This window comes from Berghia stephanieae, chromosome 4 (genome assembly GCF_034508935.2).
Source record: "Berghia stephanieae isolate SIO BIC M18660-M18661 chromosome 4, UCSD_Bste_1.3, whole genome shotgun sequence".
In the NCBI taxonomy this organism is placed as follows: Eukaryota; Metazoa; Mollusca; class Gastropoda; order Nudibranchia; family Aeolidiidae; genus Berghia; species Berghia stephanieae.
This window is the reverse complement of record NC_088363.1, coordinates 21,649,158-21,671,198: the sequence shown is the minus strand read 5'-3', so window position 1 is coordinate 21,671,198 and position 22,041 is coordinate 21,649,158. Positions and strand designations below refer to the sequence as shown.

Below are 22,041 nucleotides of genomic sequence, written 5' to 3'. Positions count from 1 at the left end.
ATCAGCCACCAACAACAAAAAAGTACAATAAAGACGTAAATACATTACTAAATTTCAGATCGACGACAGCGATTTATATCTTTATAGTTTTTTTTTTTGTTGTTGTTGTTGGATGACGAAGGGTTTTAAGCCCGAAACGTCCTGTGTTTGGTATTTTGTTCTTTATTATTTTTTTTTTGAAGCTGTTATTTTCATTTTTATTTATTATGTACTTTTGATCAGACCTCTGTCAGCGTGTTTCGATGGAGTGTTACCCACCGTCTCTATCCAGTATCCTATCGGGATGTCGGAATGAATAAATTCAATCTTTTAATCAACCAGTTAACTGCCGTACTCTGTAAAAATGGGTATTTTAAAATTTGGCCAGAAAATTCGTCCATCAAATATCGATCGATTTAAATGGCCATCTTGGCAAAAACTCTCAAATCTGTGGCTTCGCGCAAAGTTTAAATAAATGAAAGAATATAATATAATGAAATAAGTATATAAATGAGTAAATATGTAAATAGATCAATCAAATTTAAACAAAACCATACATAAAAAAAAACAACCCCAGATGAAATTAGAATTTTATAAAATCTGATTAAAATAAGAGAAAAGAAACCAACATGAAACCATTACAGATATCACAAATGAAAATGATATGACTTTAGTTATCCAAAACAAATAATATATATATATATATATATATATATATATATATATATATATATATATATATATATATATATATATATATATAATCTGAAAAAGAAGAAGATTAGAACGGAGAAGTGGTTTGGTGGGGTGGGGGGAAGAAACAGTGTTGATCTAAAGGGTAAAGAGTGTTCAGAAAATCGAAATATTCCAAGCAGACACTTTGCAATGTGTAATTAAAACCACTGAAAGTGACAAGAAAACAAGAGAAAAGAAAGAAATGATGGTCCCCAGTGAAGAAAGGCTGGTTTATTTAGAATTTTTGATATTTTTTTTTTTTGTTTTTGTTTTTGTTTTTTTGCTTTATTTATCGACACTGTCCAAAATGCCACTTTTCAAATATATACTCAAAGGGTAAGATTAAAAAAGCAAAACAAGCCAAAAAAAAAAAAACCAAAAAACAAAACAAAAAAACAAACAAAAAAAAAAACAAACACAACAACCAAAAAAACAAACAAAAAAAAACACAACAAAACAAAAACAAAAACAAACAAAAAAGAAAAAACAAACAAAAACACAAAAAAACAAAAACAAAACAAAACCGAAAAACAAAAACAAATAGAAACAAAAACAAAAGTTAAAACAAAAATCAAACAAAATCAGAACAACCCCCCCCCCCCATCCAAAAACAAAAGAATCAAAACAAATCAAAACAAAAACATTTCAACTTTTCCCTGAGCCGAACATCTATACATGTATTACTTCCTTGTTTTATTTTTTCATTTCCAAAATAAGGGAGAAAGAATGCAACAAAATGAGGTATATATCTCTTCATTGCCAAATTTAATATTATGACCCATACACACTGGAATTGTCACGTAGCGACGTGGGCTTATTTTCACGTAGATAGTCACATACGTAATAAATATTTACAAAATTCGCACATAACTTTACTTAGCAGAGATTCGAATATAACAACCTCTTAGAATTATGAATACTTCTATGTGTGACGTTAAATATGAAGACGTTACGGAAGAGTCATTTATCTGGTTCTAATTCAAGTGAAAACGGAAGCTTTCAATAATAATATTATATTATCATGAAATATCTGAAACACTTTCGATAAACCGTCATTGTTTCGAGAAAAGTTAAAAAAAAATTTTTTTTTTTGGAACATTTATATAAAGCAATATCCATTAAACGTGCTCAAAGCGCTTTACAAGGAGTCCCTAGCCAACAGCTACGCTTAAAATGTAGAACGGGGCATGACGCCGGTTAGGCGATATTACAGAGACAACGCTGTTAACGGCCAGGTACTCATTTTACACCTGAGTACGATGAGAGAATGTGAGTAAAGAGTCTTTTCCAAGGACTGAACCATGCGTCGCTCAGAGCAGAACTCGCACTCTGGACCTTTCGATTCGAGGGCAAGTGTCTTACCACAGGATCACATAGCCGCAAACAAAAGTGTTTTCATCTATTTATCGAGCCTTATCTCTTTGTTTTGTTAGTTTGATGTACTTTTCCCCAATCTCATTTGTCCTTAGTGTTTTATTCGTCGTGTTTTGTTGATAATGGGGAAACCCGAAACGTCCATAGTATCTGTCTTCGTATAATAAATTAAAGCTTACAATTCAATACTTATCGTTATTTTTTTGCACTTTTCCCATGGCATTTTAGAGCAAACTGAGCATGGATGATATCTGGTATTCCATTATTTAAAATCATGTGACAGTTTATATCTAACCTAGCTAGATATTCAAATGAATTGTTGGATTAAGCGGAATTAACTGTGCTTTAAGAAATACTTTTGATACGAGAATAACAATTTGAGTTTTAGAGACAAATATTAATTTGATATACAAGCATAAAATAGAACATGGTACGATTTGCACGTTGTATTTATAAAATGTCAAGTTTCACCACGATTACTATAATGATTTTGATAAGTGTAATAATATTATCATGATTGATGATCATGACGATGGAGATGATAGTGGTGGTAACTATAATGATAATAATCTGATGATGGTGATAATGTTGATTATGACAATATCGACGACGATGACGACAACACTATGATGCTGAAATTTGCGGAGGTGGTGGTTGCGATGAACCTGATAAGGATAATGAGATGATGGTAGTCATGATGTCTTAATGACAACTGTGATAAAGATGGGGTTTGATGATACTGTCATTATGATAAAAGAGAGTTGGTTTTGTTGAAGGACGTGTTAAAACGGACATTACTCTACCCCTCCCCAAAATAGTAATTCGTAATGATATCATGTTTACAATAACCATTTATGACGGCAGATTATCAAGCGTTTAATTTCAATAAAATCAGAGATTAAATAAAAATAAGTACCATTTAAATATTTTTGAAAATGTCTTTTATTCAATGATTACGAATACGAAACCAGAATTTCTTACATTCATGCGTTTCGGAATTCGAACTATTTTCCCAATGCGCACTCACAAGCTCGAGCAGCAATTGGGAACACGTCCGGAATTCCAAAAAAAGCAGGAGTGTAAGAATCGTACATTACGTGGTTTTTTTTTTATCTATTAGGCCATTGTTTGTTTGTTTGTTTTTTTTTTTTTTGTTTTTGTTTTTGTCAATGCTTTTTCTTCGCATATAAAATGTGTACGTTAATAAATATTTGGTCAACAATCGCAAGTGAAATATGCCATTAAAAATAATAACAAGGCCATGCTTCTGGAGACCGTTTTAATGCTTTGCGCAAATCACAAAATATTTCTGCCATGTTATAAATAGCTGATTATATATAACCGACGTGTGCTTATTTGCAGATCTGATAGCCAAATGATTATGGGCTTATTGTTGTAACGGAAAACTCACAAACCAACGCGAAATATTTTTCATGACAACACAGTTAAAACAAGCCCATAATTGTCTTCCGTTATCAGACCTGCAAATGTGTGCACGCCGTATATGACTCATCGCCTCAGAACGGTATTATGTCGGAATAAATGAGATCAAGGGACTGACATTTAAGTCAAAATTAGGAAATATCATGGTTTTTTTAGAAGTTATAAATTCTTTTTCCTCAATGAAGGCAATTTGTTTGGTTCAGTTTAAAAAAAAAAAAAAACAACAATTAAGCTTTTAATGCAATTTTAATCACAGGTCCATCTCAGCATAATTCCGACTGAGATGGTTGGTCACATATATTTCTTTACACGACACGACCGACGTATATTTATTAACAGGTCTGATAACCCAGCTTGCTACGGGCGCAATGTTGTAATGGATATACTCTCAAACCAAATCAAAATGTTGTCCATTACAACAACGTTAAATCAAGCCCAATTTTGCGTTCTGTTATCAGACCTTCAACAATATGTCACCTAGGATACGACTTATGGTTTGGGTTGGGGGAAGTAAAAAAATAAATGCCCAATGACGTTCCTCATTATTTTCGTTTTATATACAGTCAACTGGGGCTACTTAGGCCACCCGGGTAACTTAGGCCACTTACTAAAAACAAAATTGCTTATTTTAAAAGATAAATTATATGTAGTTTTTATCTTTTGAATAATTAGAACCCAAGAGATCTAATAAGCACTCATGATTTTAACTTTTTAAAAAGCAACCTTTTTTTATTCTACTATGTGGCCTAAGTAACCCCGGATGGTCTAAGTAACCCCGGTTGACGGTACACAAATTATGATTAGGATGAATCCTACGATGATAGATGATAATAAATATGTACATACTTCGAATATCAGATGTAGCAATTAGTAATTAGAAAGTTAAATTCAAAAATAATATCAGAAATAGAGAAAGGAGGAAGAGAAAAATAAAAGGAAGAAATATGTAAAGTAAGGGATGGGGGAGGAGGTAGAAAACAGGAAATCTCATCAAGTGAATGAGAAACGGAAATGTGGAAGAGGAAAAAACAAAAACAACAAACAACCCCCCCCCCCCCCCCCTTTCAAATTAAGAGGAAGAATAGAGGACGATTATGAATAAGGGAAAGAACGAAAACGATAAGTACAGTGACAATAAGGACAGCAACGAATAAGACGGTAACAACAATAACACCAAAAAAAAACACAAAAAACCCACTAAAATGAGAAAAAACAAAAAACAAAAAAACACACACAAAAAAAGGAAGAAAAACAACAACCCCCCCCCCCAAAACAAAAAACAAAAACAAAACAGCAACGACATCAATAACAACAATATCAATATTACCAACAGCAACAATAACAACAACAACAACAACAACAACAAACAACAATAACAACAATAACAACAACAACAATGGCAGCAACAGCAGCAGCAACAGCAGAGAGGCAGCAAGATCACATCTCGGTGGTGACTTCTTCCATGTGTATTGTTGGCAGGGTCTGCTTCATTCTTTTTAGGCCCGGACTCGCGCTGGCTCCAAGAGCCTCGTGGAATGAGGGGAGCGTGTTCATACAAGGCATTGTTAGCGTCCGCTGGAGGTGGCGGTTCTCCCTCGCCACCATCGTCGTCGACATCTTCCGGCTGTAGCTTTTGTAGATAACGCTATCCTGGGCCCGCTTCACCACTTTCACCGAGTCCAGATTCTGGAAAGACAATAAAAAAAAAAAAGAAAAAAGAAAAATGTAATCAGAACGACAATCGTCTATGAATACTAGAATGCTGTCAAAACGAAACGAAACTATAAAGAGTAAATTATCATCATCATCATCATCATCATCATCATCATCATCATCATCATCATCATCATCATCATCATCATCATCATCATCATCATCATCATCATCATCATCATCGTCATCATCATCATCATCATCATCAACATCATCATCATCATCGTCGTCGTCGTTCTTTAGTAGCCCCAGCTGTTTGAGGATTGTTTCCACAGTTTACAATTTCATCTTCTCTTTTTCTCCTTCACGCATTCGTACACGAAAATGATGTAGACATACACAAGTACATGCATGACATTCAGAAATTCGGATTTTTGAGTTCTCAGCGGCGCGTAAATATCTTGTAGGAGCTTATTTATGCGATGTCCTCCGGAGGTTGTTCTAAAGTTTAATTGTAGAGGGAAAGAATGAATTCAGGCATGATTCGGTTCTTTTGTATGATGGAATTATTTTGTTGTTGCGGCCCCGTGTTTTTCTCACTAGATTTATGTTCTTCAACTTTCTCTATAGAAGGAATGAAATTGACATTATTCATCTCTTAGTAATTGATTTTGCCCATACTCCCCAACACAGCAATCAATGAAACTTGATAAGATTAGGTAAACAATGCTCAAACCAAAAGCTCACAATAGACAGTAGTTGTCCATATCAAACTACACAATATTATTGAACTTTTATATCGCGCAATATCCACTAAACGTATCAAAGCGCTTTACAAGGGGTCCCTGGCCAACAGCGACATATAATGCTTAGGACGAGACATGACGCCTGTTAGGCGAAATTACATTTTGGGGGGGGGGGGGGGCAGAGCTTTAACGCTGTTAACGGCCACGTACTCATTTTACACCTGAGTACGGTGAGAGAATGTGAGTAAAGAGCCTTCTCCAAGGACTCAACTATGCACCGAGCGAGGCTCGAACCCAGGCCCTTCCGATCCGAAAGCGAGTGTCATACCACAAGACCACATAGCCGCAATACGGGGGGGGGGGTCTGTGTAAAAATTATATTATGCCTCTTCCCAATTATCCGAGTCTCTTATTATCGTTGTTACGGAGAAATTACACCAATTTACCCTAATGTGAAACGTTAAAAGCTTTTAGCACCTTTCATCGATCGCGAAGGGAAGTCGCCGCCCCCAGTCGGATCTGGGAGAATATGGACATCTCGCCATTAATAATCGACATTGGGGAATAATGAGTTAACAATTTCCCTTCACCCTTCATGCACTCAACAGGCCATTGATTATGGCTGCACGGGATGTCCACTTCAATGCTCTCATTGACACTCTAATTATTGTAGTGTGAATCGGTCTTATGCAATACATCATCATCGTCATCATCATCATCATCATCATCATCATCATCATCATCATCATCATCATCATCGTCGTCGTCATCTAGTTCTTCTTCTTCTTCTTCTCTCTTCTTCTTCATCTCTATACTACTATACTACTACTATACTACTCTACTACTACTACTACTACTACTACTACTACTACACCTACTACTACTACTACTACTACTACTACTACTACTACTACTACTACTACTACTACTACTACTACTACTACTGCTACTTCAACAACAACAACAACAACAACATCTACTACTACTGCTACTTCAACAACAACAACAACAACATCTACTACTACTACTACTACTACTACTACTACTACTACTACTACTACTACTATTACTATTACTACTACTACTATACTACTACTACTACTATACTATACTACTACTACTACTACTACTACTACTACTACTACTACTACTACTCCCTGCTGCTGCTGCTGCTGCTGCCACTACTACTACTACTACTACTACTACTACTACTACTACTACTACTACTACTACTACTACTACTACTACTACTGCTACTTGCAATTTGAGCATCTTTAGTTTATATATATTATAATACATAAATGGTCAAGTCCAACCAGCGCAGATCGAAAAACTTCATATTATACCAACTCTGTCAGAATATACATGATGATTTGCCAACGTCCTATCCAGGTGGTATCAAGAAATTGAAACTATTCAACCCCACAGGACAAAGCAATACATTCGGCTCCACAGTTCCATGAAGCTATAAATTTCTAAAGACAATTTATATCTTACTTACCTTTGGTATGTGTTTGTATCTTGGTTCCATGGGCTGCATAATCCTTATACTGTCCCACTTCCTACGGAATGCCGCCACCGCCAGTATCCAGAAGACGACGATGAGAAAGACGATGATGACCTCCTCCACCTGGATACCCACTGATAATGGCACAAGGCTGCTTGGACCTGGACACATATGGATAGATAAAGAAGATATATATTAAACTCGACTGTCCGAAATTGCGGATCTTAAGAGAGAGAGAGAGAGAGAGAGAGAGAGAGAGAGAGAGAGAGAGAGAGAGAGATAGAGAGAGAGATAGATAGAGAGAGATAGATAGATAGATGAAGAGAGTAATGGATGAGAGAGATAGATAGATAGAAGGATAGAGATAGATAGATAGTAGAGAGAGATAGATAGATAGAGAGAGATAGATAGAGAGAGATAGATAGAGATGAGAGAGATAGATAGATGAGAAGATAGATAGATAGATAGAGGAAGTAGAGATAGAGAGAAGATAGAAGAGGAAGAGAGGAGAGAGAGAGAGAGAGAGAGAGAGAGAGAGAGAGAGAGAGAGAGAGAGAGGACATTGAAAAAAAAATATCCCAAAACAACAGTACAACCTTCCCCCCACACCCCACCTTAAAAATAACCAACAACAACAACAACAAAAAGCAACACCAAAGAACAAAGACAACAAACAAAACCATCTCCTTTAGTTCAAACACGCCCTTCCATTACTAAATAATGCGATTAGCAAAGAATCATAATTACGGACAATTAATTTATCGGCTAACAATGAACAATACAACCATGGTTGCTGCTACAAAGTAAATCATTATTGAGTTCCAAAGAAAAAAGAAGTTGGTTCTCCTTCCCACTTCATCCACTCTCATTTCAAAGACTGGTTTTAGACAGGGAAAATCCGAGGGTGTGTCCATGTAATTGGAATTACCACCCGTAAGCCCGCAATTAACCTTTGATTAAACCTGAGGGGGGAGCAGAGAGAGAGAGAGAGAGAGAGAGAGAGAGAGAGAGAGAGAGAGACAGAGAGAGAGAGGGAGAGAGGGAGAGATAGATAGATAGATATATAGATAGATAGATAGATAGATAGAGAGAGAGAGAGAGAGAGAGAGCGAGAGAGAGAGAGAGAGAGAGAGCTGCTGAAGAAAATAAATAATACTAAGAAAGAGATAATATGAGAGGGATCGATAGATATATAGATAGATAGATATACAGGGGATAGAGAGAGAGAGAGAGAGAGAGAGAGAGAGAGAGAGAGAGAGAGAGAGAGAGAGAGAGAGAGAGAGAGAGAGAGAGAGAGAGAGAGACTATGTGTGATTCAGAAATGTAGAGGAGGAGTAAGGGAAGGGGGGGGGGGGGGGGGGGGGGGGGGGGGGGGGGGGGGGGGGGGGGGGGTGGTTGAATGGTTGAATAAAGAATGATTGGCCGCAGCAATTTCCGCGACAAGAGCAAGGGTCGAATACTCGTCCTGTGAATGAAGGAGACGTCAATTAATTACAGTTATTTCCCCTGACTACATTGATGTGTCGCGATTCAAGTTGGAAGACCCTAAAAAATGGCCTTTTCTCCCCACTTGACCTGTCCCTCGAAATGACGTTGAATGTGAGGGTAAGTTGGAGCGATGATCGTGACCAATCAATGTGTTATAACTATAATATCATCAACTCCCACACCCAGACTAAAAATCCAATAACGTATGATTGAACTACAATCGTTTGTTGAATTACACAGAGTTCCCTTAAGTTAACAGAATTCCATGTTTTTAAAAATAAAGCAAACAAATAATAATCTGGTATAGGGGAGAAAAATCGTGACGTCACACCTTCTACTTTTCAGGTTCTAAAATCCTTGGAAATGTAGTGTGTGTGTGTGTGTGTGTGTGAGTGTGTCTGTGTGTAACCAGTCCTTCGGGGGCCAATAATGAAACGGTTACATATTGGATCATTGGGTGGCATGATTATTTTAGTAGCAAAATGTATAGGGAATGAGATTAGCGGAAGAGAAGCGTCCCTTGATTGAACGTCACCCATAGTCTGTGACGTCACAGACTATGGGTGACGTCCAATCAAGGGACGCTACTCTTCCGCTAATCTCATTCCCTATCGATAGAATGCGCTTGGCCAAGGAGTTCACAACATTCCCACCCGGAAGTATAACGGACCAACACACAAACTCTGTGTAACCATGAACTTTTATAGTCTGGTTAATACAGTTTAGTGAGAACAACTCACAAACGCGGATGGCAAAAACAATAACAAAGTGACGTCATCTGCATACTATCTATAGGCAGATTCTTAGGATATCGTAAAAGGACGTAAATGTGAAAGATGTATGGTCTTTCTTGACGACCAGCATATATTTAGATAAGAAATAAGATATCATCACTCTGACACGAGACGATGAATTACACAATGTATGTATCCAGTCCTCCGAAGGAATGGTTTTACACTTTCAATGAAAAAGGAATCCGTTTTTTTATTTACATCGCACTTTTCTTTCTTATTGAAACAAACTTTTTACATCGACAAAACGCACTGCTTTGCTTATTCAGGAGCAAAGTGACATTAAAAGAAATAAAATGAAAAACCAACATGTTCGAAACCAGCAGACAGCTAACACGACAGACATCACATGTCGAGTTCATCATGATTGAACATCGAACAAATTTGTTCAAAATAATTTAAGGAAAGAACCGGAGATCTATGCACTCACATACAGAGAGACGCATCGGTACACATTGCTGAGACACATTTGTGCGGCAATGCTGTCTAGTGATATGACACTCGCTTTCAGATCGGAAGGTAATGGGTTCGAGCCTCGCTCGGCGCATAGTTGAGTCCTTGGAAAAGGGTCTTTACTCACATTCTCTCACCGTACTCAGGTGTAAAATGAGTACCTGGCCGTTAACAGCGTTGTCTCTGTCCAAAAAAAAAATGTAATATCGCCTAACAGGCGTAATGCCCGGAACTAAATGTTTAATGTTGCTGTTGGCCAGGGACCCCTTGTAAAGGGCTTTGATCACGTTTAGTGGATATTGCGCTATATAAAAGCTCACCTTTTTTTAGATGGATAAATTGACATGTATATAACAAGAAGGATATATACATGGCTTCAAGTATCGTCGGTGTTTATTATCTTTCCTTTTAAAATCATACAATGAATATTCGATTTATATTCATGTTTTCAACGTTAGACAATATTAGATTTTTGAACTCCTTCGAACGAGTTCCTTTTGCCGCTGCACGACATTGGGAGCGCGCGAATGGGAACTATCTAGTTTAATATTTCAAACACACGAGTTCAATAAGCTTATCATTATAGATAGTGTGCGCTTGGCTCAGAAGCTCACAACATTGCCATCCGGAAGTATAACGGACCAATACACAAAACTATGTGTAACCTTAAACATTTATAGTCTGGTTAATGGAGTTTAGTGAGAACACACACAAAAAAAACCCAACAAAAAAAACAGAAAACAAACCAATAAGAGAGACCTGAGTGTCGTCATCTTCACTCTATCTATACCCATCAATGACCTCACCTTTATTATTTCTTATCAAAATGAATTCACTTTTTCTTTTATTCTTTTATCTTTCTTTCTTTCTCTCTCTCTCTCTCTCTCTCTCTCTCTCTCTCTCTCTCTCTCTCTCTCTCTCTCTCTCTCTCTCTCTCTCTCTCTCTCTCTCTCTCTCTCTCTCCCCCCATATTTAAATAAGACGATTTGTCATTAAGAATTATCACTGTGGTCAGAATATCATTAGTCTCGGCGTAAAAATTTATATTTGTGACCCATCGTCTCAAAACGGTATTGTGTCGGAACGAACCATATGCTTAAAAGCCGAATTAAATGTTAAACTGGTCAAAAATATAAATTATTGGCATTAGCATCCTAAAATATGGTATCCATTCTCCTCAATAAAACATACAAACTCAACACAAGTCTGATATTTCTGACTATAAATACAATTTTCAACATCTTAACTATCCCCACTTAATACCGTTTTGAGGCGAAGGGTCACATTTAGTAAAAACCCGATGCGTGCCAGAAAAATATAATCTTGAACTGCTTTTAAAAACAAAGGATAATTATGGGGACGCCTCCTAAAATTTTTACTTTTACGCTAGTCTGTAGTAAAATTAGATTTTCTTATCTTGCCTAGGTAAACTAGTTACAGGGTGATACGTCCTTCACTAACCACTGGTTTGCGGATCAACAGGTATCTAACATTACAAGAGACATATTATTATTTTACTTCTTTCCATATCATTAACTATCTGAGTCTGGTTATCAGTTTTATTTCAGGGATTATGTGAGTAGCGCTTGAACACCATCGGTCAGTGAAGAATAAAATACGCGTTAAAAACAAAAAATGGCAACAAAACTCGTTCTTCATATATCGATCGATTGAAATGACCCTCATCTTGTCAAAAACTCTCAAACCTGGGACTTTTTGACAAGATGAGAATCATCTTAACGATATTTTAAGGCCGACTTTTCTGGCTACTTAAAAAAAAATTGTTGTTTTCAGAGAACGACAGAACAGAGGTAAAAAAGATTGGTGACTACTGCTTTAGACGTTTATACAGTTCTCCCCCCCCCCCCCCCAAGACAACCTCTGGTTTGCATCAAGGGAAACCTTTAAACTTTAAAAATCAAACTTTTATATACCGCAATATCCACTAAACGTGCTCAAAGCGCTTTACAAAGAGTCCCTGACCAACAGCAACACGAAACATGTAGAATGAGACATGACACCTGTCTCTGACAGTAAGGGAAGGATGATGTGTAACAAAACACCCTCCCTCCCCCCCCCCCAAGGACTGAACAAACCTCGGGATATTGTTTTATGGTTTAATCAAGTCAATTACATATCAAACAATATAATATTATGTAAAGGTAGTCCAACAAGAGGCCGCCCAGTCAGTTTCTATCGCATAATCAGGAAAATACCTCGACTGCAACCGTGACCGATATCACTCTATTTACTTGCGAAACGAGTGCTCTCCCAACTAAATAAGACAAGTTAATATGGACATTAATTTATTCTCGCAGCAGGGCATTATGGAACTATGCTATTTTCTCTTTATACAATCGCCTGTTAGGCTCCCTTTTTGTAACTCTTACAATATCTGTCATTGCCTATAGCCAGATACTCATTCACACCTGAGTCGAGTGAGATAAGGGGATCCCTAAACGAGTCGAAAGTGACATACATTATGTGACACACCGGCCTAAAACGGTATTATACTGAGGTAAACTAGATGCAAAAATCCGACAAGCCCCCCCCCCCCCCCCTCAAAAAAAAAAAAACCAAAAAAAAAAAAAAAAAACCCCAATAAACCCCCCAAAAACAACAGAATGTAAGATATGGGATTTTGATAAATCTTTATTCAAGTAACTGAATTGTATTATAAGCTTAACCCATGTCTCAAACGTTTGGCAATCCTAAATCTTTCCGACATTAAAATGTTTTGAGGCGGTTGGTCACATGAATAAACTTGAGCATTTATATAGCGCACTAACCAAGTCCCTAGCCAACAGCGACACTACATATGTAAGACGAGACATGGCGCCTGTTAGGCGATATTACAATGTTTTTCCGACAGAGACAACGCTGTTAATGGCCAGGTACTCATTTTACACAATGAGCCGTTCGGAACTGACTCGAACCTAGGAATTTCCTATCCGAAGGCGAGTTTCACACCACAAGACCACATAGAAACTTATATATATATATATACGTGTGATGTAATACAATGCATAATGACTAAATCATAATGGAAATTGACAAGCTACCACGTTTTTCGGACGTGCATTTTAAAATCTCTCTTTACTGGTGTTTTTCCAAATCTTTATTGACATGTTACACGAACCCAACAAACAAATTGATTTTTTTAAAAGCAATGAGTGCACGCATTACATCATTTTGTTGAGTTCTTGTAAATATAACAACGATTTTCTTCAATATTTGATATTTGTGAAACAAATTTGAATAAGAATAGTGTAGTCCGTATCGTAACGGATGTGACGATTTTTGCCATAGTTGGTAAGGAAAGGGTTACTCGATCGTTAGAATGAATTGAACGTTTTTATGACCTAAAGATTTAAAAATAGTAATAACATTTTAAAACTTTTCTTTTTTCTCTTCTTCTTCTTCTTAAAAACATTGTAATTATCGCCTAACAGGCGTCAAGTCTCGTTCTACATGTTACGTGTTACTGGTGGAACCTTTGTAAAGCGATTTGAGTACTTTTAGAGGATATTGCTCTATAAAAGCTCACTTTCTTCTTCTTCTGTTATAATAATAATAACAATAATAACGACGATAATGATGATGATGATGATGATGATGATGATGATGATGATGATGATGATTGGTGATGCTGTTGATGATGATAACGATTTAGAAAGTTAATTCGACTTGTCCGATTAAATTTTGATAGGTTTATCATTGTTCGGGCCAGATTAAAACTTTGTCCCAGCGCATTCATTGTCATATTTTATGCCAAGGTCATCGTTCGTCCACTTTGCTGGATGAAGAGAAAACCTGAAATATTCGCATTATTTGTCTTTGTTGAATTGACTGAAGCTTATATTCAACTTCACCTGCTTTTTTTTTTTTTTGCACTTTTACGGACTTCAAGCACATAGCAAAAATTCCAGTCACACCGTCTAAGGTAGGTATGTCAGATCAGAGTCTTCATGAACTCATAGCCAGACAATCCTTCAACATTTACTTTACTCCACGTCGAGGATCACAAAAAGAAAGCTAAAAATGAGTTGTCGTAAGTAGTGCTCGATGTATAAAAAATATCTTATTGGCTGTGTCATTGAATACATCTCATTGTTCTGAAAATATCAAAGTGACAAATTAAGGAGCAGGCACTGGTTCAAGATACAGATCTGAAAAACAAAATGTGTGTCAAACGGTGCTAGAGAGAGAGAGAGAGAGAGAGAGAGAGAGAGAGAGAGATAGATAGATAGATAGGTAGATAGATAGAGAGAAAGAGAAAGAAAGAGAGAGAGAGAGAGAGAGAGAGATAGATAGGTAGATAGATAGAGAGAAAGAGAAAGAAAGAGAGAGAGAGAGAGAGAGAGAGATAGATAGGTAGATAGATAGAGAGAAAGAGAAAGAAAGAGAGAGAGAGAGAAGAGAAGAAAGAGAGAGAAAGAAGAAAGAAGAGAGAGAGAGAGAAAGAGAGAGAAAGAGAGATAGAGAAAGATAGATAGATAGATAGATAGGTAGATAGATAGAGAGAAAGAGAAAGAAAGAGAGAGAAAGAAAGAAAGAAAGAAAGAGAGAGAGCGAGAGAGAAAGAGAGAGAGAAAGAGAGATAGAGAAAGATAGATAGATAGATAGATAGGTAGATAGATAGAGAGAAAGAGAAAGAAAGAGAGAGAAAGAAAGAAAGAGAGAGAGAGAGCGAGAGAGAGAGAGAGAGAGAGGGGGGGGGGAAGAAACAAAGAAAGAAAGAAAAAAAAAGAGAGAGAGAGAGAGAGAGAGAGAGAGAGAGAGAGAGAGAGAGAGAGAGAGAGAGAGAGATACAAAACAAAAATCCATCCCAAAAAATTCATCACTCTTCAATTGGCTAGCTGATATTTTTGGAATGTTTTTTTTTTGTATTTAAATAATTATATATAAAAAGAAAACCCCCAACAGAAACGAGAGCTTTTATAGAGCGTTAATATCCACTGAACGTGCTCAAAGCGCTTTGTCTGACACTGTTTCATACACATTTATTTCAGATCCTTATCCCGTTGTTTACTTTCTTTGAGTGGTCGTCATCTTGTGTTGTGGCGCAATTCTTTTGGTATCGACGAGGGCTATGATCAGAAATGATCACCCCCCCCCCCTCCAATCTCTCTCTCTCTCTCTCTCTCTTATTTCTTTCTCTCTCTCTCTCTCTCTCTCTCTCTTTCTTTCTTTCTCGCTTTCTCTCTCTTTCTCTCTTTCTCTCTCTCTCTCATTTTCTCTTTTTTTTTTATTACTATCTTACCCTAACATATGGAAGCCACAAAGGGAGAACGAGTAAAAGAAAATAAAGAATAAGGGTAATCAAATAAAAGAGATGTACAGGAAGAGAGACAATTTATTGACACAACTGTGTGTTTACAAACACCACCTCCATCAAAACATACCGAGCCAAGAATGATGGTGTAAAACACAGAGGAAAGAATGCGTTGTAGAGGATTGAGAAACATGCACAAAAAGAACCACAATAATAATCTTATCAAAAGAAAAGATTGTCAAAACTATTAACAGATGACGAGCAGAAAAACTGAAATTTTTTTGGTGACTTTTAACGTTTGTTTATGTTTTATTTAGTTTTAGAACTTGATCAGTGCTTTAGACACGTTGTTTATGAACAACAATAAAAACATGATAAAAGGAGAGAAAAACATGTTTTAAAAACTAAAAATACATAATGGGTGATTCGTCAGCACGTTCTATGTAGAATGAATAAAGGTGATTTATTTAGCTCTTTGTAATCCTTTTTTAGACTTCAATCTCACAAATTCTACCAATCCGTTTATAGACGTTCAAAGTTACGCATAGTTTTATGTGTTGCTTCGCTTGATCTGGCGGGCAGAATTTGTTAAAAGATAAACAATCCATTAAGGAATTTATCTATAAAAACAATTACACAAACACACACACACACCCATATACACAAGCGTGAATGTGAGAGAGATTGACACACACACACACACACACAAACATACATACACACGCACACACAGAGAAATAGACAGACAGACGGAGAAAAAAAAAAGAGACACACACACACACACAGAAATAGAGAGAGAGAGAGAGAGAGAGAGAGAGAGAGAGAGAGAGAGAGAGAGAGAGAGAGAGAGAGAGAGAGAGAGAGAGAGAGAGAGAGATAACAATACACTAATTCTCGCGTAAACATTTTACTGCAGACAATTGTAACTAATAAACCTGGTTTTGCCAACTAAAATAACCACAGTATTTATAAACACAAACACAGCCCTGTTAATAGTGTAATGTAATTCATCATTAGCATAGAACAAACAGCGATTAATCAACCTATGTTGTATGTTCATGGAGGCAAATTACACACAACAAGCCTTGCACAAACGGAACACATTATATTAAGGAATATTATATAGAAGGAACGAAATTAACGTCACTCAGCTCTTTGTTATTGTTTTGAGACAACGATTTTAATGATTATTTCTCATAAGATTCTGTCAATCAGATTATAAACGTTTAAGGTTACACATCGTTTTGTGTTTTGGTACGCTATATCCGACTATATTGTGAGGTTTTTTTATTTACCTAATTCCATAACATCAGTAGAAAGACTAAGATGTTTGTTCACTTCTGTCCTCACTGTTGACCACGAATGTCTTATACAAATAAAAGACTGAATGTTGCACACAATCTTTCCATATCCTCATTTGTTTACCTTTTTTTGGTTTGTTGGTGCAGTAGTAAATAAGCCGCTTGGTTTGACCTGCAGATGAGGTAATCGAGTTAAGACAGCTGTGTGATTACTCTGGCGTAAGTCCTCATGACCTATTGGAGGATATAGATAGTTCGAAGATGACGTCACTCAGGTCTTTGTTTTTGTTTTTTGCCATCCGCGTTTATGAGTAATGCTCACTGAACTGTATTAACCCGACTATAAACGTTCATGGATACACACAGTTTTGTGTGTTGGTCCGTTATACTCCCGGATGGCAATGTTATGAGCTTCTTCGCCAAGCGCATACTTTCTATAAGTCAGAGATTTCCATTGGTCTTGACCCTTTAATGGCGAGACTGATTTTTTTCTCCAAATCATAATAGGCTTCAACAGTCGTGACGTCACTTCCCTCGTAATGACGCATAGTAACTTAGTAACTAGTTCTAAACTATCGGAACAATGACGGACGCCCTTATGAAATACTTCTCCCGACGAGCATAAAAGTGTATCCAGCCAGAGGAGAAAAACATTATAAATCTGATTATGTACCGATTTTCTTTGTTTAGAACCAAGCTGCTCGTTGTTGGGCGGACGTGACATCAGACTATGAATCCTATTTCTCACATCTCTTACCCTGTCATAACCGTAGCCTTTGTAAACCCGAATACCCTGACACAGACATCCCTAAAATTATGTCACAATACAAGACGACGATCACAAGATAATTGACATGTCGTCAGTCCTCGTCGTGTTCAAGGAAACTCAATGATTCCATAGGTTGTAATGTTGAGAATGTGTCAAAATTCACTTGTTGATGCTGGTTGTGTCGAAGTATTTTGTGACGTGACTTTCAAGTAATGAAGACCAGCCTGTGAGTCCACGAAGGCAATGGTATTTGTACGATGCAAAATACTCTCAACATCTGCCCACCAGATGAAACGTACTATCAATGCACAAAACTATTTGCATCCTGAAACGTTTATATCTTGAGAGAGGTATTGTTCTAGTGAGAACTAATCACCAAATTGGTGGTCTAAAAGCAATAACAGAGAGTTGAGTCAGGCCAATTCTTCATAGATCAAATAAATGTTACGTCACTCAGCTCTTTGTTGTTACATTTAGACCGCAAGTGGAGAGATAATTCTTGCTGAAGTCCATCTAACAGACTATAAAAGTTTAAGGTTACAGTTAGCTTTGTCTGTTGGTCATCTCCCAAAATTAACACTATACATTTGACTGTTTCCCCCCAGGTAAGGACTCCAGCCAACACATAATAGTTTTTTTTTTAGAACAACATCAAATCTGTAGAAGTCATGTTTTGGATCACTTCTTTATGCACTACGTTTTCAGTTATTCACCTCTCCTACTCCTTCACAATACTCTTCAACAATCGTAACGTCACTTCCTTCCTAATGACGCATGGTAACTTAGTAACACTGGCTCTAAACTATCGGAACAATGGCGGACGCCCGTATGAAATATTTCTCCGGCGAGCATAAAAGCGTATCCAGAGGAAAAAAAATCCACATAATTGACTTTTACACATTCTGATCACAAGGCATATGAAAATGGAATGAAAAGTTCTAGCCAGCAGACTACTGAATCCAATACTCTTCAACAGACGTAACGTCACTTCCTTCCTAATGACGCATGGTAACTTAGTAACACTGGCTCTAAACTATCGGAACAATGGCGGACGCCCGTATGAAATATTTATCCGGCGAGCATAAAGGGTATCCAGAGGAAAACAAACCCATAAATTTGATCATGTTTTGACTTTTACACATTCTGATCACAAGGCATATGAAAAGTTCTAGCCAGCATGAAGAATAAAAAGTAAAGTTTTCTTTGTTTAGAACCAAGGTGGCCGCCGTTGCCAACGGCGTGACATCAGACTATTGAATCGTATTAAAGGAATGATTATAGATAGTTTGTGCTTGGCTAAGAAGCTCACAACATTGCCGTCCAGAAATATAACGGACCAACACACAACACTATGTGTAATTTTAGTTGTTTATAGTCTGGTTAATACAATATAGTGAAAATTACTCATAAACATGAATGAAAAAAAAAAAAAACAATAACAAAGACCTGAGTGACGTCAACTTCATTCTATCTATTTAAAAATGGGTTTCCGATAACTCAGAGCACAAGCATCACTTATAAAGGGACCAAGATCGATCAAGGGTGAAGATGAGATGTTTTTGTTTACGGAAAGTACTTTGCGATAAAATAGCGTCCTATCAAAAGGGTGGCAAGTAATTGCTATTTCTCGTTTCACTCTATAGAAATTCGGGGCAATCTCCGGCTTAATGGACCCATTGGTTCTGGAGGACTACTTTTTCATACAAAATTCCGAAAGGATCCTAATTGGGCATCGAAACCGTCATGGCATAATAGGATTCAGTAGTCTGATGTCACGCCGATTGGCAACGGCGGCCATCTTGGTTCTAAACAAAGAAAATCATTACTTTTTATTCTTCATGCTGGCTAGAACTTTTCATATACCTTGTGATCAGAATGTGTAAAGGTCAAAACATGATCAAATGTATGTGTTTTATTTCCTCTGTATACGTTATATGCTCGCCGGAGAAATATTTCATACGGCGTCCGCCATTGTTCCGATAGTTTAGAGCCAGTGTTACTAAGTTACCATGCGTCATTAGGAAGGAAGTGACGTTACGACTATTGAATCCTATTCTAATAAAAAAATAGGGCAATAACATAAAGGAAATCTCTACGCCTGCTACTCTCTATCTATTCTGAAATGATGGGATTGACCTGATAAAACACGAGTCAAAGCCGTCTTTCCGGAGGATTAAGGCAGAGACCCATTGGGCGGCTCGATCGTTGGATCAATCTTCGTCATTCTTATATTACGCTGGTCTTTCACAAACTTTGTACAGAGACAACGAGATCGCAGATACTCAAAACATTGCATCAACGCGGTGAGAATTTAATGGGAAGAGGGAAAGACATGCATAGAAATCATTTGTAAAATTATTTTAAAAACATTTTCACATGTTAAGTTTAATTTAGAGTTGATACATTAAAAAAAATTGAGCTTTATATAGCGCAATATCCACTTAATGTGCTCAAAGCACTTTACAAGGGGTCCCTGGTCAACAGCAACATTTAACATGTAGGACGGGACATGGCGCCTGTTAGGCGATATTACAATTTTTCGGACAAAGACAACGCTGTTAACGGCCAGGTACTCATTTTACACCTGAGTACGGTGAGAGAATGTGAGTAAAGAGCCTTTTCCAAGGACTCAAATATGCGCCGAGCGCGAGGCTCGAACCCTGGACCTTCCGATCCGAAAGCGAGTGTCATACCACTAGACCACATAGCCGCACAAAGAGTTGATAGAGTTGAAACATTAAAAAAAAGAAATCCATTTCAAGGTGCAATACACATTAAAATGAAATGAAATTGAACCAAAAATATTACATTATACAATTTTTGATGTTAACAAAGCAAACAACGTTACAGGAAGGTAAAAATGAAACCCTAGTTGGAAATTAAAGTGCGTGTCACGGATTCGTCATTCGTAGATTATTGTGTATTTGATTAATCTCTGCTTCAGTCGTAATCGAGGCATTTCTCGTTATATTATTATTATTATTAATTAATAATAATAATAATAATAATAATAATGATAATAATAATATAATAATATAATAATAATAATAATAATAATAATAATAATAATAATATAATATATAATAATAATAATAATAATAATAATAATAATAATAATAATAATAATGATAATAATATAATAATAATAATAATAATAATAATAATAATAATAATAATAATGATAATATAATGATAATAATGATAATAATAATAATAATAATAATAATAATAATAATAATAATAATAATAATAATAATAATAATAATAATGATAATAATGATAATAATAATAATAATAATAATAATAATAATAATAATAATAATAATGATAATAATAATAATAATAATAATAATAATAATAATGATAATAATGATAATAATAATAATAATAATAATAATAATAATAATAATAATAATAATAATAATAATAATAATAATAATAATAATAATAAAAAAAATAATGATGATGATGATGATGATGATGATGATGATGATGATGATGATGATGATGATGATGATGATGATGATGACGATGATGATAATAATAATAATAATAAAATACTATAGACAGACGTTAGGGAATTAAATTACATTCTGTAAAAAAATATCACCATGACATTAATCAACAGTATTATTCAACCAGACGAATACTTGTCCATAACATGGGCATTATGTTATTTAAACATTATGAGATTTAACACTGTTATGGCTATTCAATTTCATAAGGAGAGAGAATGAAATTGCGAGCCAAAATGGCCCAAATTTCAATGTGATTGAATGAGATGGGAACTCGTTTATAATCCTTTTCTTGTCCTCGCCACTTCCCCTAATATGATTACAAAATATGAAATTATTTTTTTTATAAAAATGTCCATAAAATTTGTCTTAAAAAGGTAATATTTTGGGGGTGGACCTGATCCTTAGATAAGACGTTTTATAATAGGCGTCAACAGTCGTGACGTCACTTCCCTCGTAATGACGAATATTATCTTAGTAACTGGTTCTAAACTATCGGAACAATGGCGGACGCCCTTAAATACTTCTCCGACGAGAAGAGGAGGAAAACATTATAAATCTGATCATATTTTGACTTTTATACATTGTGGTCACATGACATGTGAAAATGTTCTAGCCAACATGAATAATAAAAAGTACCGATTTTCTTAATTCAGAACCAAGCTGCTCGTTGCTGGGCGGACGTAACATCAGACTATTGAATCCTATAAGAATTAAAATAAATGGTGGTTTCTCATCCTGTTAAATGCGTATTACATTTGTTTTGCCTGGCAATTTGACGTACTTATAGATAGGACGAAATTGACGTCACATAGATCTTTGTTATAGTCTTTTCGCCAGCCGTTTTTATGAGTAGTTATCACTTAATTGTATAGATAGAATGCGCTTGGCCAAGGAGTTCACAACATTGCCATCCGGAAGTATAACGGACCAACACACAAAGTCTGTGTAACCATGAACTTTTATAGTCTGGTTAATACAGTTTAGTGAGAACAACTCACAAACGCGGATG

General features: G+C 36.1%; 1 protein-coding gene across 1 annotated transcript in view; it reads right to left on the bottom strand.

Annotated features, from left to right (window-relative positions):
• Window positions 1-1,795: 1,795 nt before the first annotated feature.
• Window positions 1,796-22,041, bottom strand: part of LOC144970224 (uncharacterized) — a 74,913-nt gene continuing 54,667 nt past the window's right edge. The window contains exons 3-5 of the mRNA XM_078909641.1: window positions 7,432-7,598; window positions 4,323-5,217; window positions 1,796-4,098 (exon numbers count right to left, since the gene is read on the bottom strand). Coding sequence (XP_078765767.1) covers window positions 4,969-5,217; window positions 7,432-7,598 — 416 coding nt within the window. The 3' untranslated portion in view covers window positions 1,796-4,098; window positions 4,323-4,968. The remainder of the gene's footprint in view (window positions 4,099-4,322; window positions 5,218-7,431; window positions 7,599-22,041) is intronic.